Source organism: Lonchura striata, chromosome 9 (genome assembly GCF_046129695.1).
Source record: "Lonchura striata isolate bLonStr1 chromosome 9, bLonStr1.mat, whole genome shotgun sequence".
NCBI lineage: Eukaryota > Metazoa > Chordata > Aves > Passeriformes > Estrildidae > Lonchura > Lonchura striata.
Genome location: NC_134611.1, coordinates 9,803,706 through 9,831,630, shown reverse-complemented (window position 1 = coordinate 9,831,630; position 27,925 = coordinate 9,803,706). Strand labels below are relative to the sequence as shown.

General features: G+C 42.9%; 1 protein-coding gene across 2 annotated transcripts; it reads right to left on the bottom strand.

Moving 5' to 3' along the window:
• Positions 1 to 19: 19 nt before the first annotated feature.
• Positions 20 to 27,866, bottom strand: CC2D1B (coiled-coil and C2 domain containing 1B). 2 transcript variants are annotated; one of them, XM_077785355.1, is made up of 25 exons: positions 27,821 to 27,866; positions 27,464 to 27,568; positions 24,384 to 24,525; positions 21,623 to 21,732; positions 20,740 to 20,859; positions 19,508 to 19,645; positions 17,397 to 17,649; positions 16,782 to 16,906; positions 16,575 to 16,650; positions 15,339 to 15,449; positions 14,886 to 15,016; positions 14,535 to 14,607; positions 12,324 to 12,436; positions 11,380 to 11,548; positions 9,990 to 10,162; positions 9,761 to 9,886; positions 9,187 to 9,245; positions 8,896 to 9,012; positions 8,354 to 8,427; positions 7,650 to 7,708; positions 5,950 to 6,001; positions 5,239 to 5,338; positions 2,384 to 2,474; positions 1,930 to 2,060; positions 20 to 1,141 (listed from the first exon to the last, which is right to left on the bottom strand). In XM_077785355.1, exons 2-24 carry the CDS (start codon positions 27,527 to 27,529, stop codon positions 1,941 to 1,943), a joined length of 2,598 nt encoding a protein of 865 aa, XP_077641481.1. In that variant the 5' UTR covers positions 27,530 to 27,568; positions 27,821 to 27,866; the 3' UTR covers positions 20 to 1,141; positions 1,930 to 1,940. The 2 variants fall into 2 exon arrangements, with proteins under 2 accessions (XP_077641481.1, XP_077641480.1); XM_077785354.1 differs by lacking the exon at positions 27,821 to 27,866 and having other exon boundaries at positions 27,464 to 27,690.
• Between the last annotated feature and the right edge of the window lie 59 nt (positions 27,867 to 27,925).

Sequence of the window (27,925 nt, the reverse complement as noted above, 5' to 3'; positions counted from 1 at the left end):
AGTTAACACTGCAAAAAACTGCATATTATATTTTTATTTTCAACATGTAGTTTTGTATATTAAATTTATTGAAATTAAAAACTAAACACTGTATTGTCTTCATCTGCTCAGGAAGACAGAGGCAGATCTGCCTGACCTGTGTGGACTCTGTTCTGTCTCCCAGCCTGCCCATCCCTGGCACAGGCACATTCTCCCCTTGGAGATCCCTGGTTTCTGTTAGCTCACAGAAATTTAAAAACACAAACAGATTTAGTACCTTCTTGTATGCTGCTGATCAAAAAGCATTCCTGAAAATAAGTCACGATCCAGTTTTCTTAAAGGACAAAGTGAGACTATTTTCCCCATCACCTGGAAGAATTGTAAAAGCCTACTTTTGTAAAAATACAAGGAACATTTGGGAAGCAGTGGAGTCTAGTGTACTTTTTCTTTCATTTTACATTAAATGAATGAAGGCACAGTACCCTTCTGTGCTGGACAAGCAGTGCAGCAAGCACAGCACACAACTGGGAGCCAGAACAAAAACAGAGGTCTGTAAACACCAACCTGCAGGGGAGCCCTGGGGCCTTTCCTTCAGAAAGGGACAGCCCTTGGAACCTCATGTGCCAAGGGTGTGCACAGAGGAGGGACTGGCACCCCTGAACTGCTGCCCGAGAGCTCTCCTCTGATCTAGGAAACAAAAAAAGACCCCAAACCAAACAGGCCTGGATAGGAGAGGACAGACAAAGCAGGAGCAGACTGTTCACTGAACCACACCGGCTGCTCAGACACTTGGGAATAGGAATTCTGGTGAAGGTCTTACCTGTGACTTAACCAAAAAGCTCTGGCACTGCCACAGGGAATTTTTAAAGGGCTAAACCTTTCCCACAGCACTCTGCATAGTTAATGTAACATTCGTCCTGGTGCTACATCAGTAGTCCCACATTAAGGCAATTCTGTCTATTTTGGGTAGAGCGGTCCCAAGCCCTGCAGCAGCGCATTCCCAGAGCCTCCCGTTTGCCTTGGAGTTATTAATAAGCACTATGGCTGTTATCAAAATAGACATTAGGTTCAGTAGTGCATTCATTTAACATCTTTGGTGCTTGCAGCTTAGCAGCATCTTCCTGCCTTCACTCAGCCCACGACTTCCAACATTCCTGCGGATCTGGGGAAAACAACACAAACAAACCCATCAGAATTCCTTGCTGCAGAGTAGAACAGATGTTCACAGTTCAAGGAGACATTATATGGCAAGTGCTGACACCAAGGTTCTGGATGGTCAACGAGGAAAATCAATGGAGCAAAATTATTAAGCTCCAGCGATGGAAAGTGCTTGGGCATGAGGCCAAGTTGTTACTTCAGGTATGGTCATCAAACGTGTCCCACAGCCTGACTGGAGCTCACGGGATCTCCTGACCTCCTTGGCTGGGAGGAAACCACTAAAACAGGCCCTTTGATACCCAAATGGTAACTCTTGTATTGAAATGAGACCTCAGTCTCTACAATCTGGTACCATTTGCCACATCTTTGCTTCCAAACAGGTGATGTCATTCTGAAGCTGATGAATATTTGCTTAACTGCCATTTAGAAATGTAAAGTGAAACCATATGCTAAGGAAGAGGGAGCACAGAGGCTTCAGGAGATCAAGCAAAGGAAGAAGGATTACTTACCACTTATTTTCTAAATAATATTCTTAGTAAAGGCAACAGCAGGAGTTGTCCCTGTATTTCAAGTGATTGTGAAACAGCATCTTTTGAGATACAAACCAATCAGAGATTCTGTAACCTCATTTATGAAATTATGTCAACTCTCCACCACAAATATAAAGAGGAATGCTACTGAGGTCAGAGTAGTGTAATTAGGTCAATGCCAACATTGACCTTTATTCAATTATCCAAGCAGAGCTTCCTTGTCAAGTCCTGCCCAGACCATGTCTGGACACAGTGTTCATACCTCAGACAAAACTAACGTTCAAGGACCAGCCAGTTCTCTGTAACTGTTTGAAGATCTTGACCACTTAGGGGCTCCCTGAGTCTCACTTTTACCTCCAGTTTCCCTCCAGTGGGCTTTCTGCCATCAAAAATCTGAAATAACCACAAAAAGAGCAGTTAGGACAAATAGGGATTATAATGTTAAACTATAGAGCCTCAGGCAACTGTGAGTGTATCTGCCCATGGCCTGAGGGTGACAGAGATCCCTGCAGGTGACTGCAGTGCTGGGAGTGTCACAGTCAAGCACTTCCTTGGACTGGAACTCAGCAGAGCACGTCCCCCACAACCCAGGCAGGTTATCAAATTCACCTGAAACAAAACTCAACTGCACTCACACATTTATGTGATCTAGATACTCATTTCCCCTTTGGGTTGAAATACTGAGCAGAAGAACACACCTCAACCCAAAAACCTACCTCAATGATCTCTCTAACTTCACATTCTGATTCCAACTTGTCCAGCTTCAAGTGTGCTGTCCCCACGTGTTTGTCACTTCTGAAAAAGGATCTGTGCCGAAGAAGTGAAGGGATAAAGACTGTCAGAACATTGAAGAGAAAACAAGCCCAGAGGTCATCACTATCTGCTCCATCCCCACATCCAGAGAGGGCTGGTCAGGACATGCTCCTAGAACCCTGCACACCACAGTGCCAGAGGCAAACCCTTAAAAACAAGACTACAAGGAACAAGATAAGAAAGTACTCATTTGTTAATTATTCTTTTGCAACCAAGGTAAAGATGAGGACAGCAGTGAAGAAAAACAACCAACTAAATCGGCACTTGGAGTGGCAGCAGCTTCTGTCCCTGCCCAGGGTGACAGGGAAGGAGGTCCCAGTGGCCAGGACAGGGCCATCCTCTGCTTGGGACTGTTTAACAGAATAGGCTGAAGGAATTCCCAAAGAAGTTGCATCTCCCAGCAAAACAAACATTTCACAGGCACCTGTTTCTTTTGGCAAACTGCTTTTAGGAAACAGTCACATGAATCATTCTGTTTCGTCTTGATAAATCAAAACAACTTCAGTAAATAAGAACGTTTCAGCTATTGTTTTGATTCACCTACATTCTGGTAGTTTTAACAGTCAAAACCTATAATTTTAGGATTTCCAGTCTGCTGGAATTAAGGACAGAAGCATTTTTATCTTGTGAGGAAAACAAGCAACTGCCTGCTGTAGTCACTTGTGTTGAACAGTTTAATCGGCCATAAGTCAATCATCACCTGCACAGAGAGAGGTGTTACAACCCTTACCCAGACCAACTCCTCTAAAAGGCAACAACCAAGACTAAACCACCCTAATTCCACAGAGCTGTTCAGCTCAAAGCACAACATTTCCTTGCCTGCATCCAAGCATCTCCCTGAACCAGCCTCCAAAAGGCTTGATAAACAACTAAACTCTAGAGTCTGGAGTTAAAAAAGATAACTCAGCCACACCTTCTGTGTTTTCTTGAAATTTTCCAAGATTTCAGAAACTTCCTTTTTTACCCACTCTATTTCAGGAAAAAAACAAGCAACCAAACCAACAAAAGTAAAAAACCCATCCCCCACAGCCCCAAAACATCCACCTTTCTTCCTACTATCATTAAGAGATACTAAGATACTATAAAGCAAAACTTGACATATTCAATGGAAACTCAAATACTGTTATGGAACCTCATGATCACATCACTGGTGGCAACAGGAGACTGAGACTCTCAATCAGTGAGGCCACAGCAGACTCACAGAATAATTTAGGAAAGTTCAGAGTTTCTTAGCTCACATGTTGGAATACTTTCTTCACAAGCACCTTAAAATGTAGGGTTATGTAATTCTACTGCAGCATGTGGGGCACTTTGCTCATAAACTTCAGAGAATCAGCAATTCTTGCTCAATTTTTTAAAGCATTTTTCCATTTTATAATTCAAGAAACAATAAAGACTGGTTCATCCCTGCTCAGTTCCAGGGGGCTGCTGTGAAGACTGAGAACTTGCTCTAGGCTATGGCTTCAGAAACAGCTCTGGGGAAATCCCCTTTCATCTTCAGAAGCTTTTAGGAGAGGCTCAAGAAGAGACTCTTCCTTTGGAAAAATACATTGCTGAGTTTTCACTTGAAAGTGTTGTTAAACTAAAGTTTAATATATATGACCTGAAACAAGTCTCCTTTGCTCACTGAGCAAAAATAATTCTTGGGAGATGGTCAAGGAACTATCAGAGACCCCAAAGCTACAACATCCACAAAAGCATTTCTGGAAGTATTATTCATTTGTAGTCTTAGAAAAGACAGGGAGCAGACAGTCTTAAGAAAAGAGCCTGGATCACTTCATCCTCTCCTTTCTCCCACGGAGATGGCTGGGAAAAAGTGACAAAAACCCCATTTTAAATAAATGTAAACACTTTCTGAGCTTTTACAAAAAGAGGGGGGATCTTGAACACAGAGCAGTCAGGACTAACAGGAGAAAAAAAAAAAGAAAATCAACATTTGCTTCAACAGAGACACCAATGGATGATCTGGAGTAAAACAGTGGGACTTCGGGTCACAAACTGAAACATCTGCAACTTGGAAACCATCTCAGAAAACCTATGGACAATTTCTGCATGGCCCAGTAATAGCAACAAGGAATAGGACAAAGAGCCACCAGACAAAAAAACAGGTTATCTGGCATCCCATCACAGTCCTGGATCACAACTGACCAGGGATGAGGGAATACAGGCCACTCCTACTCTGAATAACTCAGTTATGAGCCTGAACTGAGGATGATCTCCCTAAACATTGTTAACATTCATTTTGTGATCCTGCTCCCTGAGATGAGGGGAGTCTGTCTCTCTCAAGGCAGCTGCCAGCAGTGCTCAGAAGTATTGCAAGATCCAGTGAATGAAAGTACAAAACCGTAACTCTAGTTCTGCCATCACCTGTCACCTGTTTTCCTGCCAGCTTTCCTGCTGTTCATATTTTGCTGCCACTTCATTATTCTACAGAATTATTCCACAGAATATTTAAATTTTCTAGTCCTGATGACTGAAACCAAACTGGGTAAGAATCAAAACAATTTGAAGTAAATCACTGCTTTCTCAGTCCCACCAACTCCTTTAACACACTAATCCTCAGCTGATCTGAAACAACTTCACTCAATTTGTGCCTTCCTTCACCCCCAGAGTGGAAGCTACAGAGCTCAGGCACGTTTTGAAAGCTCTCAGACATGAGTACCAGACAACTCTTCAGTACTGGCTTAGAGATTGTGCTTCATGAACTTCAGCTCCAGCACTCTTCAGCTGTTAGCAGAGAAGCAAACTGTGGACTCACCCTTTGTGAAACACTTCAAATTTAATTCCTTTGGAGCGAATTGCGCGCCGGAAGCCTCGGTGGTTCCGGTTGATGTTCAGCTTGAACAGCTGGTTGTACTCTGCAAGTGAAATAAAGCACAGGGGAAGAAAGCTGGGAGTCAAATGGTGTGCAGGGCTCTATTCCATGCACCTGTTCAGAGCTCTTTTATCTCAGTTTGGCCCACAGGAATGCTCCTCAGGAAGGTCATTCAGTCAGGCCCAGGGTGTGTCCATCCCTGTGCCACAGTTCATGTCACCCTCACCTTACAGGGACAGAAACCAAACTGCAGGAAAACCAAGCCTTTGTGAGCTGACAGCAAGGTACTGGAGAGCTAAAACTAGAGAATATAGGTCTTTCAGAAAGTAAACAGGGTTTGTGGCTAAAGAGAAAGGTACAAAATATTAAAGAAAAAGCAGAGTTAAGGCTGGAATGACTGGGAAGGGGTGTTTTGGATAATATAATTAATACTGGTTTAATTCTTGACATAACAGCTACCATTAATGTTGGGATGAGGGGGAAGAAATTACCAATGCAGCTGGACTTCACCCCCCAACAAACCCTTTGATAAGAAAGAAGAAAAAAGGTGGTGGGTGGATCTCTGTCCTGGTTCACAGTCTGCCACCAGCCCATACTGACCAGGGATTCCCAAGGTGCAGCATTTTCCCTGCTGTTCCATTAAAAAGGACTCACCTGGACAATTGTTATTGTTAATTACAGGTGTTTTACTCTTTTGAGGTTGCTCCTATTAAAAAAAAAAAAAAAAAGAGGCAGACATCACATAAAACTGTACCAGAAAGATTTTAGGGGTTATCTAAATAAGAAGAGTCATGGTATATTCAAGACTAAAATACTTGGATTGCACTGTGGTAACAAGGATAATACTGCAGAAAGAATAAGCCAAAACATTACATTAAATATGAGAGCCATAGATAAGCTACATAGTCACAGTCAATTCAATCCAATCATCATAAGTTACTGACTGGGGCTGTTAAACTCCATGACAAACTGTGCACCTTCCAAGACAGTAATTCTGTTCCTCCTGCATTAGCTGGAATAATAAGCTACACAAGGAATTCATCACAAATCATTCAGGGAATTGCCCTACTATTATTTTCCCTGACAATCAATCTGCCACCAAAATGAATTAACTTTTAACCTAAAGCAGAGTACAAACTAAATCTCTGGGGAATGAACAAGGACAGTGTGGCCTAATTATTGCAGCTACTTTGCAAACTGATTTCAGTTATAAAGGAGAAAGGTGGTATATTTATTTGACTGTTGGCTAAGGAGTAAAGATCTGGCTCTTCTTTAAACAAAGGAAAATAGATTAAAAGGAACTATGCTGATTCTTATTCATTCCCCAGAAAAATTTTTCATAGAGACCAGCTCTGGTTTCAGCCACTCTAATTGCGTTACCCCATTAAAGCCTCGAGTCACAAACCTAAATACAAACCTGGTCTGACCATCACCAATTTCCCACAGGTAATTGATTTAATTTTAGTGGAAATAAGGGAGGTAGAAACCTAGGCTCTGCACTCTCCCAGGGCTAAGCATTAGTCCTGCAAGAGCAAGGTCTGGTTTTGCCTTAGAGAGAGCAGCAAAGCCCCAGGATTTCTACTGACAGTAAAAGAACAATCAGTATCTCCTCAGAAGCCCTTCTAGCTCCCAGGTTTGAGTATTTTTCAGACCAGAGACTGCTTTTAAAGGTGAGAGGAACAGGATGTCACTGGGGAATTCCAAGGAAAGAAGTAATAGATATGTGTATACATATTTTTATATACATACACATACATAAATGCACATACACACAAGTGGTAATTAGTAGAGAAACTTGCAGGGCCCAAGTCCTATCTTCAGCTATAGATATATTTCCTAATTAAATCACCATTTATTTGATGACAAAGATTAACTCTTTCAATCCATTTCCACAATTTTAAGAGAAGCTCAAAAGCAATGCCTTTAAATGCTTGGTTTTTTAAGGAAAGAGGACATAGAGAGATCTAAGGTGGCCCTTGGCAACAACTTTGAGTGCCCTGGTTCTGGGTGCGTTTGCACCCCTGAAAGAAATGAACTTTGACACATTTTGCCAACATTGGAAAGAGCCTGATTGTGCCTTCAGGGGGGAGAGGTAGGCATGGCTTAGCACTGACACAGAACCTGCAGGCACGCCCTGCCAAGGGTAAGGTGTGGAGAGCACCAAGAGGAAGGCGCAAAGCTCAAACCTGCAGCCAACATGCTCAGCAGTTCTGCTTCTCAGAAAAATAAATCTGCTTTAAAAGCAGATCCAGGCAGCATGTCTAGAAGTGTTCTCCCTTTCCTTGGAGCCCTCACAAGCTCATGCAGTGGCAGGGGGGACAGACTGAGGGTCAGAAGAGCCATGACACACTCACCGCACTCGGGTACTGAAATTCAAACTTCACAAACGCATCCAAATCTCTTGGTGACACACCTGGGTGAGACAACAACCAGCCAATCCAAACAGCCAGTAGAGACATTGTCATTGCATCTGTCATGTTGAGCAGGATTCTCAAAGAGCATCCAACTGTTTTACAGTAGGACTCATGACCTGCCTCTTGACAACTGAAAAACCCATCCATCAAACTAAAATCCATGGAAAGTTGGCATCCAAGGGAAAACACCTGGGTTTTTTTATGTTGTTAGTCCTAGGACAGTCTAGCAGAGGTGGTTTACAAGTTCCCAAGAACAAGGGGCTAAAAGCAGTAACACTGGCAGGAGCAAACCTATTGAAGGGTCAAACTATACCAAAGTTGTGCAACACATAGGCAAGCGCTTGTAACAAAACAGGAGGTAAAAATGAAACCTTAACTATGACCCAGCTATGAGTGAACCCAGGAAAATTTAAAGTTTTTCTCTCTCTGTCCAGATGGAACTCAGATTCTCTTAATTCACCTTTCTGCTTTTTTAAAAATACTGTTTCAAGTTTTTTTGGGGGGGCCATGAGCCCAAAACATGGTTACTTTGTTTTAATGAGTGCTGGCTCCTAAAGTGGCCTTCAAGATAGAGAAATTTAGTTCCCCATTACTTTCTTTACCTACTCAGAGGAAAAAACCCACATGCCCTTTCGAATACACACCTGGTGGGGCTGGTAGGTTCATCCCTCTGACAATAAGAAGGTGCATTTCTGTGCTGTTGAGATCAGAAAATATCCTGTGAAAAGACAAAAAAGCATGTTCATCCCAGCATCAGCTGACCCACTCCCAGACCAGGATGCCATGGCTATTTGTCAGAGCTTTTTCAGCAGTGCACTCCTACAGAGATCATCTCCACAGAATACGGCAGAGCAAGGGAAGAACACAAACAGAGCTAAAAATATCTCTGCGGCCAGGAACAAAGCCCAGAAGGCAACAGGATTGAGGGAGAAACACAGAGGAAGGAGGAATAGCTGAAGAAACAGAATATAGGAGAGGAAGCTGGAGGCATTTTAAAAACAAAAGAATCAGCAAGAGAAGATAGAGAACAACTTCTTTGTATTTAAGTTCTTGAGAGCATCCTTTCAGAAATGCTGAGCCTAATCCTTCAGCAAACCTAAGTCTGCTGAAACCCAAAATTCCCTAAACCAAGGCAAAAGACCAGGGAAGTCATTCCAGCCTGGGAAATACTTTTGTTTTTCCATACCTTATCATTTTAAAGGTTCTTTCCTCAAAGTGATGGCTTGGAGGATCCATTCCCTGTGCTCGTGCAAGCTGTAGGATCTCCATATCCTTTTTACAACCTTGTGCCAGTTTCTCAAACCTATAGAAAAAGGCAAAAAAATCCAGTAAAAAAACCCCACATGCCAGAAATCAGAGCACAGAGCAATCCTCAGCCAGGGTGGGAGCAATGTGGAGACATCTTTAGGGGGCCAGGCAGACTCAAACATGACATACCCACTTTGGGGGATGATTGAAAGCAGGCACGGGGTCTTACCGAGTTGTTTCTGCCACATTTCCCAGATGCATGAATTGCTTGGAGTACTGCAAACACCTCTGCCAACACAAACAAAACCAAAGAGATTCACTCTGTGATCCTCACACACAGATTCATGACTAGCCCTGTTCTGAGGTTGATGATAATCTAATTTAAGAAAAACAAGGCATTTTCCTGAGTCACTCAAGAACATTCACCACCCCATTCCTCAAGTCCAAAGCACAGCATCTGTTTGAGCTGTTCTCTCTACTAGTTTTTAATCACCTGATCTGTAGATATGATGTTCAACTTAGGCCTAGTCTTAATATTCAGGTACTTTTTTCAAACTTGAGTGCTCATGTTTAAGAGTGATAATTTGCTAGTCCTAAGCCTTCAAGCACACCCTCTGGCTTTAACTATCCATAGAATCCAACTCTGAAAATTCGCCATTTTAGGACATGCTCTATCAAAATAATTTTAAAAGAAAAAAAAAAAGATCTCACTGGAATAATGATGGGATTATAATATTAATAAAACACCACAGAAATGTAAAAAAGAAACTCTGAAACATTTCTAGAAAATATAAAATGGTCACCTCGTGTTGATCCTTCAGCAATTTTACAAGCTGTGCATAAACTTCATCTGCTTTCTGAGACAGTCTGATATCTTCATGGTGTACAAAGATAAAATCACCCTCATCATCTGTAGGAGGTGATGGCAGCTGCAACACAAGAACTCCACATTTCAGAGCCCTTATAGGGAAAAGTAAGCACTTAGATATCCAAGAATATGAAACAAAGCAGAATATTACCGGTCCTACTAACCTTGGAAATATCAACAGTTTTGCCAGATTTTGCCTGCTCAATCTTTAGGTCAAGGCCCTTGGCTGTTCTGAGATATGTCTTTGCCTGTTCGAGGTTGTTCTCCCTCTTTGCTTTGATGGCTGCCTTCAGGTATTGCTTCTTCCTGTTCTCCAGAAATTCCAGCTGTTCCCTAACTGAAAAACAGTTGTACAGAAACACTCACTCATCTGACACTGCTGATGCCCCCAACACAGGTTTACCCTGTTCAGTTTACAGCCAGGAAAAGATCAGTGAAAGTACAGATGTCAAATTAGGACATTTCCTTACTGCACTCCACCATTTCTTGGGCACTTTCAATTTCAAGCATTAAAAAAGAAACAAGATTCCTTCTAGAACAGCATCCTTCATCAAAAAAACCTCACATCACTTCACAAGTGTCACAAGAGTTATTACAGCCCCTAATTTGCAGGCTTGAGACAGACTCAGCACAGCTGACTGGTCCAAGGGAGAAACTGAATCCAAACTTTCAGCTCTCCATGGTAACTTCTAAAAAAACAGCTAATATTATGAGCATCCTCTGAAGCAATTTCCTTCCTCTCTTGGACTTGTCAGAAAAGAACCCCAATGAACCAATCTGCAGAACCACTCAGAGGTATCACATCTGCTTCTTTGTAACCACTTATTCTCTTTGTTCTCTTAGTTTCTTATTAACCCTTGAGTCTTTTCTTTCCTTGCCAAAACATTAAGGACAACCACACCAAGATTGCTTTACACTGCACCAGGTTAGTGCATCAGTCAGCCAGGCAGTTCTACTTCATCCTGAGGGAACCACCCAGGGCAGAAGGGAAGGAGGATGGGATTACAGTCGAGGCATCAGGGAGAGCCTGAGCACTGCCTGTGTGTGCCCAAACCACACTGTGAGGTGGTGCCTGTCCCTTACTGTCTGTACAATTCATCTTGTACACAAAACTGCTCAGTGACCTTAGAAAGAGCAGAGATTGATGAAGCCCTGCCTGCACTGCCAGCCTGAGATCCTTGGGTGAAGCACCAGGCAGAGAACTCTGTGTGATGTCAGGAGCTCCATTAGATCAATGAAAAATTCACACTGGCAACCTGTCCCATTTAATGGGGGTATATGGAGAGTTCAGCTGTGAGCAGAGTTAAACATTATGAATCTTGTTACATCAAAATTAATTAAAAAACCTAATCAGCCTTATAATTATACATGCTGTCTGTGAAATAAAGCTGCATGGCTGGTCTGGGTCTGCCCTCCAGCACACACATACTGAGGCTCCTGTCAGAGGAAATCTATGACACATTCACAGGCTCACACCTAAATTATAAAGTCTTCACCAAACTAGAGCAAACACCTTGCATGTGGAGCACTGGGAATGGTGATCCCTTTACTTACCAGCTGGAGGGAGATGATCCATTGACTCTGCCTTGTCCAGGGTGGAGGGTGATGCAGCTCGTTTCAGGTGCTCAGGAGAGCTCTCCTGAGCTGCAGCAGATGGAACTGGAGTTGGCTTAACAACCTGCGTTGGCTTCTTGGCAACTGGGGCCTGGGGAAGAGGCTCATTCTAGCAAAACAAAAAGAAATTCATATTAAATGCATAAAATCTCTTCCAGAGTTGAGGCATCTCAAGCATCAAGAACCATGGTTGTATCAGCCTTTGGGTATCCCTTTTGAGGGGAGCATTGCATTACAGATAGTAAATTTTAACTTCTGGAGGTTTATGAGCCATGCCAGGCCAGCAGGTAGCTGACCTATGCAAGCCATAGATGGAATAAAAAGAATGTTCAACAAGGCAGTGATTTTTAAAAAAGCAGAGGCATGCAGAAAAAATATCATCCAGAAATTCTCTCCATTAAAAGCTGCTCCAATTGAAAGCATAATCAATCATCAAGCAAATCCAGAGAGAAATAGAAGTCAAACCAAAGTCTAAATGCTGGTACAGCCTGACAAAAAGCAGTAAGAGTTGAACATCCTGGGAAAGAACAAACATAGGAAGCTACTGGGATGCAGGATAAAAGTATGCATTTAAGTACTTCAGAACAATGTAAAGGAGTGGTGAGGATCTCAAGTATTTGCTTTGAAAATAAAATCTACATACAACACAGCTCTGAAAGAGCCAAACCCTGCACTCACAGACTGTACTGACTGTAGTAACACCTCATCTGTCTCTCCTACTCTATAAAGGAAACTGAAATTACTACTGAGATCCTGTACTCCCTCAGACTTTTGGGAAATGTATTTCACCTCAGCACCCTTACCTGGAAATCCAATGGCCTCATCTCTGCATGCCACAAGAGATGGCAACTGAACTTTTACACATCCTACCAGGCAACACTAACCTCCTCCTCTTCATCATTCTCCTCCATGTTTGCCAGCTTGCTGGCACTCTCCAGGACAGCAGCAATTGTGCTGCCACCATCTGTTGCTGCAACACCAGGAAGAGGGGGAAATCCTGTCAAGGAAATGAACACAGAAGAGAGAGTCGTATAAGCCCTATGGTATGTTTTCCATATTACTTGTTTACTGTGAAGTTGTTTCTATCCAAATACCTATTATCTAATGTATTTTAGTATTCAGTCTAACTAGACTAAGGCCTAGGTCAAAAAGCCTTGCTAGATCAAGTCTGAGTGCTGGCTTAAGATCAGATATCTCACAGCCACCCAGCTAAAGCAGATGATAGTAAAATGATGCAATAACTGAGCAGTTTTCCAAGCTGAGCAACTGGCAGCCAGCCAAGCAACCTCACATCCTCAAGACCTCAGTAGTAGGGATGTCCCCAGAACCAGCAGACAATTTAGTCTCATTTTTTCCACTCTCACTGCTGCCTCACTTTAGCAGGCACACAGTCCAGCAGAAAATCAGGGCTACCCCCAGAGTAATAAACAATCCACTGCTGACAGCTGGGTTGTTACACACTCAGTCTCTGCTGTAAAGGTACTGCAATGCAGAGGTAGCAAACTAAGGCAGAATCAGACGAGTTAAATGAGAAGTGTATGAAGAATAATGCTCTTCATTGTTTTGTTATCCTTTTAAGTATGGGAGGAAGGCTTGATGATGGAAGATAAACTCTCACTGCCACATGACCAGTTTTGTGTCAGCTTCAGAGAACGGAAATCCAGAGCCACTACTATAAAATGTCTGTTACTACTTCTCTCCTTTAATATATAGCAAGCCAGTCTCATAAGAAGTGCTAAGAAACAGTGACTAAACTGCTTCTAAACCTAGAGATGGCTGCTACAGCACAAGTTTGAGGTACTCAGGCAGGCAGAACAGAGAATGTTGTGCTGCTGCCCTGTGTGACATTTGATCCATTGCTCAGCAGCATTTGTTTCCAGGGAGTCCAAGGCTGGTACTCATCACCAGCCAGATGCCATGAAGGGCACTGCCATCCCAGGATAATTCACTGATGGTTTCAGTGGCTGCCTGATAATTGTATTCAGTGTAAATCACATGGCCCCTAAATAATGGCTAAAAAACACAGCTGACGTGCAAGGACACTGAGCAGTTCTCCGTATTTCCAGAGGTATAAATATGGAGTACCTCATTCTTACAGAAACTGGTATTTACCAAGAAAGGGACCACATTCTACAAAAAGGGATGCTAAACTGCCTTTTAGGGACAGATTCAAAGCAGGAAACCTTCAAAGCCACACATGACCTGACAGAGCTGGCAGTGCCTACTCTACTACCACTGCAGTGCTTGCCATTGCCACATTTGACAGTGACAAAAACACAAGGTCTTTTCTATTCTCTAACTTAAAATCCAGGCACTGCTTTGCAATGCTGAGTCTATCCTTCAGAAGAACACATCAAGCCCAAGATAAGAGGAAAGATATTTCTAGAGGAGAAATGGTATCATGCAAATGAGAGGCAGAGCATTCACAGATGACCTTGCCCAAACTTTTGCAGACACAGCACTCAGTGCTCTGAAGAAGATAAACAGGACACAGTGTCTCAAGAAACAAGCTCAGCTGCTGCCTCTGCCACTGTCTCAGTGTGACTATGGGCATAATTTGCTTCATCTCCACTTATGCTTTTAATAGCCAGGAGAGCTGCAATACTGATTTGATGATACAAGGTGTTACAAGGGGATATTAATTAGATATCAAACTCTGAGGCTCCTGATAGGAATCAGCAAAATGGGGCACATCAGGAAAATGTTTTCATTTTAAAAACCTCTTTCCAGCAAAACTAAGAAGCCAGTATAACCCAATTTTAGTCTTTCCTCTAGGAGGGCTGACACAGAAGATAGACAAGTAACATTTTTAGCACCTGCCTATGGTGAAGCTGTTGAACTTTTCAAATTGTGCCAGTTTTAAATTCCCACACTGTCAATCAGGCTGCCAATATGCAGGAATATTCACTAGTGTCAGTGTTTGGGAGCATATTAATAAAAAAATCTCAGAATACCATCAAACAGCAAGGCCAGCTACTCACTGAGAAAAAGGAGGAGCTGCTCCACAGGATGAGCAGGCAACACCTACATAGCCCCTTCAAAGCCTAGCAGGTGCACAAAAGTTTGGGGATTAGGACTGTTACATTCACACTTACCAGGAGGAACAGGTAGCTCAGAAAAATTCACTTTTCTCCCTGCCTTATGGGCTCTTATGGCATCTTGGTATTGCTGCAATCAAAGGCAGTCAGTAAGACACAAAACAGAGCTGACTGTGAATTAGCAATCATCTGTATTTAACCAGCATAAACACCACACAACACTCAGTATTTTATTACAATATACGCATTGTCTCTATTTCTTCCTCCGAATGCTTTCCAGCTTCCCCACTGGACTTCTTTTCAAACAGACAGACAATACACAAATTATTTCAGCCTTGAAAAAGTCTTCAGCAAGAGAACTAATTCAAATGGCTTTGCTGGATGCAAAGAGCCACACCGTAGTTTTACCTTGGCTATCCTGTCGTGCATCCTGCCCTTGCGATCGTCCCCGCTGGCTTTAGCCTGAGCTGCTGCTGCCCTGTACTTCTCCAGCCGCTGCTGCAGCGCTTCCAGCACCGTCCTGGGCTGCTGCAGGGACTCTGCAAACCACACAGACAATGAAATGCCACATCAGGAAGATTTCAAAACACACAGGCTACCTGCGTCCTCCCCTTCCTCACATTCTTCAGAGAACATCATAGGAAGTTTCACTATGAACACTGCTGTTAGAAAGAAAGTTTATTAACTTTTACTTCCATCACTGATCCAGAACAGAAGTAGACTGGATCAGCAGCAAACAATACTCAGAAACATTAGCCAGTTTACTCACTCCTGCTGCAGTTCAGTGGGAGAGGCCAGACCTTAAAGTGCTTCCCAGATGTGCTATTTTCATTACTTACTAGAGAAATGCAAAAGTCCTACCTGAAGCTTCTTGGGTCTGAGGTTCAGGTGTTGCAAGATCCTGGGAACTTCCCTCCTGAGGTGGTACTTTTTGCTTGGATGCATCTTTTACATGTCCTAAGCTTTCAAGATCTGCAAAGCAGGGAAAGCAGGAAGCTTCACAACATGTTCCACACACAGCAATTACTGCTGCATGTCACTCAGAAAACCTTCAATTTGATCATATCATCTTCCTGAAAGCTTTCTGGCTTCCAAACAGTACCTCCATGGCTAGCTAAGTCTAAGGTTCCCATTATCCACAGAACATGCTTTATAAGAGAAAATCTCAAATGCTGATTTAATTTTGGTTAGGGCTGCTTGAGAGGAAAAAAAAAAAAAAGTAAAAGTAGTTCAAGTATTCCAAGAATTCTCTCCCCAAAATATAACTTGGTATCTTGGCAGATGGAAAGAGTGAACAAGTCTGCTAATTGACTAAAATATTCTAGTAACAAAAGATGTGCTGGAAAAGGGAAGAGGCTCATATAATCTATTCAGAAATTCCAGCTTCTGGTATTGTATAACAGAAAACTACAACACTATTTGCTGCAAAAATCTTCCACTTTTTAAGGCAAGGTTATGCCCTGGGTGAGGTTCCTCTGCAATGCCATTTAGTGATCAGTAACTTGAGTCATGTCTCTCATGATTTCCTGAAAAAATCTGTCATTAAGTGTCTTAGAATAAAATAATCTACTAAAGTAAATTGGTTAAAAGACTGGGCCACAAAGACCAAGCATTAATTATTGGTAGGGATACTGCATCTACTTTAAAAAACCACCAAACTCTCTCTTACTAGGACTGAGGTATCTTTATACTAATAACTTGCTTTAAAAATTAGACTTTAGTGCACTGCAATCTGTTAATCTGAACATTACAAATTTTAGTTGAAGCACATAACACCATCAAATATTACAGTAAATTTTAAGAATGTGCCATTATCCTTCTTTCCCTTCCACTTCAAATACTGGCTGCTATTATTTACAGTTATAAAACCCAGAATGTCAGAAAACAACACTTGTTTGAACTTGTAATCCACAGAGAGTAACTGCAATGTAAGTAATGATACCTCATTTCTGTTCATTTGGTCTTGATTAGGCTGTGAACATGCAGTGAGCCTCAGTCTTAAACAATCTCCAGTTCTTTTAACAGCTTTGCAACCAAATGCAGAATCACTCCATTACAGCAGAGACACTGAAAGGGTTTCCTGAAGACAAGCCTTACCCTGAGGAGATGGAGGCATATTCTGGAGGTCTACTGGCTGCCCACTGTCCAAAGCTTCCAACACCACATTAAATTTCTAACAAAGAAAAAAACAAAAGGTTTATTCTGGTTTGTCCAAGACCTGCTAGCTGCCACACTATGTGACATTTAATGCATGTGGGTACAGCACAGGGTGTGTTCAACATTTAGGATTTCTTGAGCGCATACCTTGCCTGTCTTCATGTATTCCTTTGCTTTCTCCAGGTCCCCTTGCTGCTTGGCTTTTAGAGCTGCTAATTTATATTCCTTCTGCCTCATAAGTAGAATTGCTCGTGTGCTGCTGTGCTGGGGATCTGGGAGAATGAGACAATGCTGAGACTGACACAGAGCATGCACGATTTGCATCCCTTGCTACATCCATCTATGCAAACCCACATCTGTCTCCTTTTGCAGTAAGTCACAACAGCCATCTTACAAATATCCTTTTTCCTCCAGTCTCCAGAAGTCCCATCTAACATAACAATTCCATTTTTCTCAACTGAAAGAAAAACAATATTAGGTCTTTAAGTCAGTACCTCAAAACTCTTTAAAGGCTGGAATTCCACATGCCAAATAATGAAGGAGGAACTGAGGCACTAGAGAAGCTAAGGATACCGATCCAGTGCACAGAAGAGCTCTAAAATAACTGATTCCACTGCCAGAAACTCAGCATTCCATGGACAGCTCTGAGACATTCAGCACAAGTTCCAACTAAGCAGTGCTTTCCTACACACACCACAAACATCAGGGAAGATGCAACATTAAAACAGGGCTGCAACTGCTTTTCCTCTCAGATCACAGTACCTGTTTCCACAGTAGGATCAGCAGCAGCACGACCTTGCAGAGACTCTGATTCCAAATGCTCCTTTGCCTCAGGAGAAGCCTTCTGCTCATCACCTGCAGCAGAGTCAGCTTTATTCTCTGGTGAATCTCCTGAATTCTCCAGCTCCACTTGAGGTAAGTAAGAAGAACTCTTTCCTGTTGCAACAGGAGGTGGCATTTCTTCCTCATTGATTTTTTTGCCTTTCTTCACTGCAGCCAGCATGGTTTCCAGTGTCTGGCACAGAAGGAACAACAGAGACAACAGGCATTTTCATCAAACACGTTACTAGCATAAAATCATTGAAAGACAAATTCATTCCCTTATACATGACAGGCTCTGTCACACACACCACCACAGTGCAAAGGCCTTGTTGCTCAAACCAGATAACTGCAGTTACCTCAGCACCCAGAATTATTGGAGAGCTGACATGATCCACTCAGCTTTATCACAGAAAGTCACCAAGGAAGCCATTTATACCAACTGTAGATGGATTTTATGTGTCTTTAAAATGTAATAAAATATGCTATTCTGAAATCTCATTACCTGCATGGATCTACGGAAGGAAGGGGTCTGCAAACCTATTTAATGCAATGAGAAAAACCATAAAATACTAATAAAGGAAATGGATCTTCAGCTGATCACCTATGGTAAGGAGCTCTCACCATTTCTAACTTGGGTTAACTGCTGCTCACTTTTTTAAAACACCTCCTCCTCCCCAAGTATTACCTTCCTCAGTATTTTTATTTTTTAGATTTAATTTGAGGTTCAGTCAAAAGACCACCATGCACTTCAAGTCAAAATAAAAGTTTTACTTCTTTAATCTTCCAAAGAAACTGAAATGGATACACAGAAAGACAACAACAATAAAATCTCAGTGCCAGAATCACTGCTATTTTTTTTAGCCACAGCATTGTTTGACCTATTGAGTAACAGTGACAGAGACACTTTGAAATGACTGCATGTGAGACTGGGGTTCAGACCAGCACCCCACAGGCAGCTCCCTCTTCTCCACACGGGGGTGGCAGACTAAAATTAAAGTTCACAGTTCCAAGAACTACATATAAGAGAAAACTCATTTTTTGACACGTAATTTTGATAATTCAGTAGTCGTGACCTGTGAAGTGATATCTGGTCTATTATCCTCAGTTACACTGCTTAGGCACAGGGAAACTCCCTACCCTGAAAAATAAAGGAAGTGGCACAGTGCACTAAGCTCATGACTGGATGGAATAGCTGGTTTGCCCATTCCTGTGGCTCTCAGAAAGGCCAGGTGGTTTTGTGTACACTCCTGTCAGGGCTGGCAGGCCGTGGACACATAGAGACATCTTTCTTGTGCTTTTCCTTCCCTGAGTTTGGCCTCAATTGTCCCCTTTGTACCCCAAGACACCTGGAAGCCAGTGAGCCATTACATCCTGCCCCAGTGCACAGCCCTGAGCTGTACAGCTTTGCTGCTGCCTGAGGTGATGCAGGAGAGCTGCTGAAAGCAACGGGGAGAGAAAGGCCCTGCCCAGCAGTGAACAAGCACTGCAGCTCACTGCAAGCACGCCACCTGCCTGGAGCCACGAGAGACTGGAGAGAATGCTCTTTGCTGCAGCTCTTAATTGCCTTCCTCAAAAATCCTGCTCTATTCCTTTTCAAGCACAGCCAACACACTCAGGGAAAGGCACCACCTCCCTTTGTCTGACAGAAGTGAGTGGAAGGAAAGGCAACAGGGATGAACTGCAAGGTGCATGTGCTAGGAAAACTCCTAAACTTTGCTTTAAGATAAAACTGAGCAGTCACCACAGGTCAAATTCAGATCCAGGCAGGTGGGTTTAACTTCAGCATGTACCATAAACCCTGCCTCCAGCTACCATCTGCCACATTCAACAGAATCAAAGCTCAAAAGACAGCGGAAGCCACGCCTTATCTGTGTGTCTGCTGTATCAGGTGGGTAGTCAGTAACAACAAATGCTTTTGTTTTGTTTTTGAACACCAGGCAGCACACGAAAATTTCACTACCTTGTCAACAAACTCACCCAGCTGGGAAGACCACACCTCAGAGAGCTGACTTTGCCTCACCCTCACTCACATCCTGGTGACCCCAACTCACCTTCAGGCCCCTCTCGTACCGCCGTATTTTGGCGCTTTCCCCCGACTCCCGGGCGTTAGAAATCGCCGTCCTGTAGTCAGCAATTCTGCCCTCAAGCGTCTGTTGTAGCTCACTGGTAACAGCAGGAAGTGAGGAGGTCTCAGAAAAAACAATAAAACAAATCAAGAAAACTTATTTCATCCAGCTAGACGAGTTTTCCCACCGCACTGAAAAGCAAACACTCCTCTTCTAAACACACACCCTGCTGTGAAGCGAGTGCAGGCAGGAACAGCCCCTAAAACAGAGCAGCGTTTGTGCTGTGCTGACAGGCCCTGCATCCACCTCTGGGCTCTCTCAAAAGCCTCACAGAGAAGAACGGCTGGGGAGACTTGGGAAACTCTCACTCACAGAGTAATTGGAGCCATGTGGTCAGTGAGTAGGTGAGGAGAACACTAAAGCCTCTCAAACCCCACACAACAGAGGGTGAGAAGAGGTATTTTGGCACAAAACTTGACTTATTCTTTTCTTATTTTTAAACCATGCTAGTTTTCTCCCTTCTGGGCTTCAACCTGGTTTTACAACAAGAGCTCTTTTTCCTCCTCCTACAGCCTGGAATTAGTTCAGTGACAAAAGCAGCCTAAGCAAAGTCATGAGCAGCTACTTACAAACTCTCCACAGCCACAGAGACCCTGCAGATGGCTCCTGATGTAATTATTGCCATTATCTCTATAGAAACCTCTCAATCCCATTTGCTAATGGGTCCAGTGTACAAGGCACTGGAATCTGTAGCACACAACAGAAACATGCCGTGACTGAATAAAGGATTTCACTGCATGAGGACTGTCAAATTAAGCTGAGACAGATAATGCTACTGAGAAAAAATCCAAAACTATTGAGTTACATCATGTCTCACAATTTCAGCACACTGCTCAATACTCTTAGGGAGAAGATACCAACTCTGGATGCCTGCACTGCGGTCTGCATGCTCCTAAGTATAATGAGGGACAAGACATGCTTGTCTCCAATTGTCTACCTCTTCAGTTCTATGCTAACATCACAATTCATCCTTGGAACAAAGCAAAAAGATCACCTACACCCATACAACACTGCTTTTCCTGGAGGAAACAGCAAGAGTTTAGGTTTTTCTTCCTTGGAAGGTAAGACCTCCCTAGATTCTTGCCAATGACCTTCATACAAGCTACATGACAACAGTGATTCAACAAAACTGTCAGAAACATGAAGCTCATTCCTACCTGTGATTGCAGTTCAGGTAGTTCAGCTTCTGGTTCAGTTGGGGATGGCTCTGTTGCTGTCATTTCATCCTCGCAGCTTCCTGCCTCACCTTCTTCCCCCAGAACTTCTTGCAACTCTGCCTACGGTAAAAGTAAGAGCCAACAAAAGGCTTTTCCTCAAAATTTTCTCTGTCCTCAAAAGACAAAAATAAAATCAAGTCTGAAGTGCCAAAAGTTTTGCACAGATCTTGAACCCAAGTGAAGAGTCTGAATATCATTTATTCCAGTCTTTTTTAAATTCAATTTTATTTTTTATTATTTAATTTAAACTGGTTCCAGATACCACTGAAAAGCCACACTTCAGCCCCAGGATCACCACACAAGCTCATGGCTGGAGATCTGAAGCTGGACAAGTCCAGAGAAGCACTTTTACGAAGATTATGCAAACCTGAATTTCAAATTTCCAAAAAGCCTCTACTAGCAATGGCAGTCAAAACCACTGCTTAACACTCCTTCCCTAAACTCTGTCAGTTAGATGAATCATTGAAACAACAAAGACTTTCTGGAGGTGTTCTCTCAGGCCAAGCACTGCTTGAAGCAGTAGCAAAATGGTGGCAGACATCACTTTAAGGAGACAGTTCCTGGCTGTCCTTCATCAGCTGACAGGGAATGGGATTCCTGCTCTTCCCTCAATTCTCTAAGACTCTCACACATATAAATGTTAAGAAACTCTCTTACTCTGCTGTGCAGGGGGATGGATCCTGCAAAGACTTGCATCTAATGGTGCTTTTGCAATATTTTAGCTTCTTACCACAAAGTTAACAGACATTTTTGCTAAATGCAGTTCTGTTAAAAAAAAAAAACAAACACCATACTACAACTCTTTGCCAACAGTTATGCATACCAATAGGTCTGTATCTTTCTCCAAATCTTCATCATCTGCATCTTCCTCTTCATGCAGGTCCTTCATACACTCTGCAGCCATCTTTTCAATATGATCCATGGGCAGAGGAGCTGTAAAAGGAAATCCCAAGGAGCCATAAAACCTAAGGAATAGTTAGGTACCCACTGGGTATAAATCCTGAAGGAGCTGCTACCAGCTGAAAGAAAGCAGTGCCCTCCCCTCTTGTGCCCCCTTTACTGCACAGTGTCATAGGTAACTGAGAGTATATTGATGGATAAAGGGCAAAGACTGGGGAGTGAGCACCCAGGAAAAGCAGCACTGGTGTTTCTGCTACAACAGTCGAGGCAGGCAGTAAGGCACTTGCACATTTTCTGCACTGCTGTCTCGTGATTATGAGATTCAGCCTTTTCCAAATTTTTCTTGGCTCCTTTATTTTGTAATTTTGCTTCTGGTCTTCATCCTGAAAACTCTACTTAACTCCTCATTGCTGAGTTCTCATCTGTGCTTCATCCTGTGCCAACCACATCTTCCTGAACTGTCAACTTCCTCCTTGTGCTCTCCAAGGTGAGGCTGCTTCCCCACAAATCCCAAGGTCCACATAAATGCCTCTGATACTTCCCTATGCAGACACATGACTGACTCACCAGTGGCAGTTAAAGCTGCAGAAAATACAGATCTCCAGAACAGAGTTTTACAGTCAATTTAAATGGATCCCATTCACTCCCTGCATTTACTGAATCAGCAGAAAATTAACCCAGGTAGAAAACTGTTTCTGTTCAAATAATCTAATTAACCCCATCAAGCACGTTGCTTTTAAGTTTGACCCTTAGCAAAACTTGGACTGCAGGTCATACCCAAAGGCTGTGCAGAAAACTGCAGTAGAGGCAAAAATCCTAATCAAGCTTCCTCAGATGGTTTTTCAGCTCTAATCCCGTGCAGCAAGATGAGGCCACAATTTCAAACATGTGAGTGGCTGCCCAGCTGGCACTTATCAGAGACAGCAGGGATCTCTGTGCTTAAGATGTTCCAGCAGTGCAGCTTCTGCTGGAGGAGGAGGCCATTCCCCCACACCCATCACAGCTCTAGGATGTAATCCAGGAGGGAACTACTGCACCTAGGGCTCAGCCAAGAACCAAGCACATGAGTTGCACTGGATCCCTTTTTTCTGTCCTGTCCCAGACAGGATCTGCTTCTCCCCAGTCCTCACTGTAGCTCCTCCTTCCCAGGCAGTGGCCTGCCTCCATCCTGCCCCCACCACTGCACTGGGCCAGGTCTCAGCATTAGTATATTTATTGTCCCCAGTGCCAGCTGCTCATCCTCCATGAGTTTCTAACCCACACACTTCCAATTCTAACAGGAAAATAGAATAGCTGCACATTACTTCAGAAAATCCTTTTTTAACTACACATTAAGAAGCCACAATAAATGTTAGGCATAGTAAATGTTAATTTTGCACTGCCTGGAGTTTTATTTTCCTCTTATGAATACAAAGACCAAAACAACAAAATAAGCGACATGAGGGTGAGAGGGATGTCAGCTCTTGAAAAGCTGACAACAATTCAAGAGCTCTTGATACACAGATTCACCCTCAAAACATCCTGCAGGTTTTAGCTACGAGTAACCTATGTCCAATGGCAGAAGTTCTGCTATAATGCCTATTTGCACAATTGTGTTTATTAGCTTTAAGAGTTTACTAAAATTTTGAAATGTAGAGATGATTTAGAATTTAGTTTCAGATACAAACTTGTCCTTTGTCTGTCATCAGTCACCACGTTTATAGAGTTGTCTTGCCTAAACATTTCAAAATTCTTCATTTCCCTACTGCTCTGTGTGAAGCCCCTTAAAAGATTACATGGAAATTACTGCAGAGCTGCAAATAAGGCTGTAGGTGCACTTATCCCTTCCCTCCTGCACCTGCTCACACACCTGTAGGTCCCATTTTCCTTTTCCCACCTCAAGCACTGGCTGCCACCCCAGCTCTCAGATAGGCAGGGAGCAAACCTGGTTCAGCTGAAAAGCTCCCACAAGAACCCAGTTTATTTTGGCAGAGGAGCTCCTGAAGCAGCTCACCCTGCAGCTCCACAAACACGGATGTGCTCAGAGGCAGAGCATGCTCACTGAGTGTCCCTCACAGCAGCAGCAGCCTTGGCTTATGGCAGATTACAGCCAGCCTGGAAACCACTGCAGAGATGCTTGCAAACACCACCAGACAAAATTAACAGATGCTTCAAGTATTAAGAATGGGAATAGCCCACTCCCAGAGACACTCTAACCTGCATAACACAAGCTACAGGATTCTCCAAGTAATTGCATCAGTATTTGCCTCTGAAAATGGGATTCAGTTTTGGTTGCAGACTTCAAGTAACTAAAAATATAATGCTCATTATGTAAATTCATCCTTCAAACAAAAACAAAAGAACAACCACATGACAAACAACCCACCCTCCACATGAAACATAGTTTCCCTTTTAAAATCATCTAGCGCCTACTACACCTTTTTTATGACTTCATATGCTAAAAAAGCATATCTTAATTTAGTCATTAAATAGGCCAACCACCAGAGATCTTTTTCTTACAAGAACATCAATAACAACAAAAAAAACTTTTACATCGTTTGTGGAGTAACAAATTAAGCCATTTAAAGTAAAGAGCAGTTGCAAATTCAGCTTCTACTAGTGATAAAAAAACCATTTTAAATAAATGTAAAGATTTTTTAGATAAATGTAACAAAGTTAAATTAAATTCAGATACTTTAACTTACTTTTCACCTTTGGTTTTGGTTTTCCTTCTTTCACTTTTGCTCCTGTGATAGCGGCAAGCTCTGCTTCGAGGTCCCCATCATCCTCAGCTTCCTCTGCACCCAGCAGCATCTCTTCAGGATTGAAATCCACAAACAGCCCCAGCTGGAGCCAAGGGAAAATAACAACAGAAAATAATAAAATACCCTACAGTTAGAACAAAGATGACACTCAAAAACATCACACTGCATGGATTATTTAAACGTTTTCATGCATTCTGAATCCTGTTCATTTTTTTTTACAGCCCACTATCATATCACTTCTATTACCACAACAATGCATACCAGGCACCCGTAACTGGTGTAAGGTTTATAAATCTTAATACCTCACAAGTACTCCCTTTAAAACTCTACATAAACTATTTCTTAAAATCAATCCTGTTTAACAGTCTGACATAACAAGGTAGAGTAAAATGTTTGTTTTACTGAACTTCATGGAGCAGATAGCATCAGGAAGTTCAGGGCAGTACCTCTAACAGCTAAGCTAAAAAATATTCACTCATGGTACACACACAACAGGTCTGACATATGCACACTGCAGAGACTTCATCCTTATCTCTTGAAGAAGTTACATTTATAAACACAGAATTGTTCTGTCTTCTTACATCAGTTTCTAAATCCCATAGAAACAAACACAGCCATTAAAACCCAGCAATGCCAGCACTGCACTGGAGAAAACCATCAGAACTGGCTGGCACAGATCATCAGCTGAGAGATAACATCTCAGGGAATAGCATTAATAACAGTAATCAGAATACGACAGTAGGGGTTATCACTCTCTTGTGGCAAAACATTCCAAAGTACATCAAAGGAGTCTCTGGGGTCTTAGTCCAAAAGGTATTATTTTAAAATACCATTTCTTCACTGTTTTTGTGTTTCTGGTTAAAATACTAACTGCCCCAGAAAAAAATATCTTAAGTATGCTAAGTTTTTTTATAAACAAGAATTAACAGAATTCAATTCAACCCATGAATTAGGTGAAGCTTTCCCCAAACCTTTCCAAAGCACAAGCCCTTATTGATCCCTACATGGCCAAGAAGGCAGCACTTCAGCTTCTCTCCTGCACAGGAAAAAACATCAGCTGTCCTTATTCTGAGGGTCAGCAATCTCCTTCTGTCTTGAGCATCTGAAGTGCTGCAAGAAGCTGCTTGTCAGTTTATAAATTAATGTGAGTAATAGTTTTGGGTTTTTTTAAACAAGTAGGAATCAAAGTGCTGGTGGCTACTGCCCTGAAAGATTCTGTGTCCCTCTCTGGACCATTTTATAATCCCAAAGGAGAATGTGAAACACATAGCTGAGAAACATTGGTTCCAAGGACCAGCAACAGCAATCAAAATCAGCAGCAGTCTCTTTCCTAGCTCTGATCCTGCCCTTGACATTCCATAAGGCACTGGGCAGATCTGTCAGCCACCCTCTGCCTTATCCATCTCCCAGCTGTAAAGCAAAACAAAAGTATTTACACACTTGGCTACAACAGAAGGAAGGCGAGGACAAGATTTAAACAGGAAATATTTACAATGGTGATCTAAAGATTCAAGTTCTATGGAACACACATAGGCCTTTATCAATGTGCAGAACACATCAGCACCTCTTCATTACCACACTGCAAGAGTGGACAGTGAAGCAACTGCAGCAACCATGAAGTCCAGAACACAACTCAGCAGTTCTAGCTCCGAGTCCCAAGCCATTCAATAAAGAACATTTCCAATTACATTAGCAGTACTGAAGCAATGTTTAATAAAACTGAAAAAATAAGTTATAAAAAGTTTTCAGTTGATACACTACACAACAGAAACCTATTTTAAATTGAATTAATTTGCAAGAAAACAAGCCATTTGTTTCAAGAAACACTCATCCGTTCTGTAAGGCAGGCTGAATAATTAATTGTATTGAATTAGAAAAATCTATTAATCAGATCCTTGAATTACACTCTGTCTTTTCAAAGTGAGGTTTCTTTTTTTTTTCCCAGAAGGAGGAAAGATATTTTCACCTTTTATCTTCTCCCCTGTTCAGATTAACTAAGTTATACACTATCTCTCTTACTCATAAATGCAAACTTTCACACTGGAGCCACAGTGACATTATGGATCACTAACAACAGCATTATGCTCTCAGTATGAGAACCCTGGTTCCTAAGAAATCACCAAAAGAGAACACGTTAGCTATTTTCTCTGTTCTAACAGCCCATTACAATCCCTTTTCACATTTCTCTATATTCTTACCAGTTATTCCACCTGTTACTTGCCTCTATTCTACCTTCAAAGGTTTCTGAAATTCCATTCTGGTTCTAACATATTCTTTAACTCTAACTACATTAATTTCCCGTCAGTTTTTTACCCAGAATTTTGCCTTGACTGTGTTTCTAATTTTGACACTGTCGCCTGACTTTCTACACCTGCCATCCATGACTAATTGTTGTTTCTCTCCACAAGACTTCAGAAACTCCATCAAAAGGTAGATAAGTATGGAAAAAAAACTTCAACACACAGGCACAGCTAAACTCACTTTTATCTACAGGAAAGGGGCATATCAGTCTATCTGTTACACAAAAAAAATGACTATACAAAGGGAAATCAAAATTAACTGTCTCTTGTTAAGTACCTTAATATTCTCCCATATATGTCCCTTAATTTGTTACCTGATATTCTGCTGTTCTTATTTCTGTTTTTTGAGAGATGCAAGGAAAACCTCCACAGGGTCACTGAAGTTATTATTAAATCTCAACACAGCTCGGCTAAGAAAATACTGTAAGCATGAGTCATGAGGTCTCATGCAAAGATTACAGCATTACAACACCGTGCCTTCCCTGCAAGACCTCCACAGCTGCCTATCAGATATTTACTTGTAGAAGAATGCATTGAAGAAGGAAGGAAAACAGGCACCACACAATCTAATTTTTTCCACGATCCTGCAGTGCTAGTACCACATGGGAGCTGCTGCAGGAAACAGCAGCGAGAGGTCTGAAGGAGACTATCCCGAGGAGCAGTGGGAGCTTTCCCTGCCTGCTCTGCAACCACATCTCGCTGGCCCTCTGCCCTCCTTACCTGCTTCGCAACTGCAGCTCCCTGGCCCTTTGCCTGAGGGCTCTTTTTAGGTCTCCTGCCGAGCATGTTGGTTCATGAATTTCAGAGGGCTGTGTCTCTGTAGGACTGAGAGCACACGGAACTTACAGCCCGTGCCCAGGCAAAGCCCGCGGACGGACGCGGCCCCGCCGCTCCCCCGGCCGTCCCTCAGAGCGCTGCCCCGCCGTGAGCGCAGCGGGGGCAGCGCCGCGGGGCCCAGCAGCCCGGCCGCGCTCCGCCCGGGCAGCGCGGCGGGACCCGGCCGGCTCAGCGGGACCGCGGGGCGCTGGGCCGGAGCCGCACGAAGAACCGCGGAGAGAGAGCCCGGCCCCGGCTCACCTCGGCTCCCGCCCGTGCGGCAGCTCCGCCCGGCGCGGCTCAGGGTGGGCCCGCCCGGCGGCTGCGCGGCTGCGCGGAGGGGCGGGCCCGGCCCCGCTCTGCCCG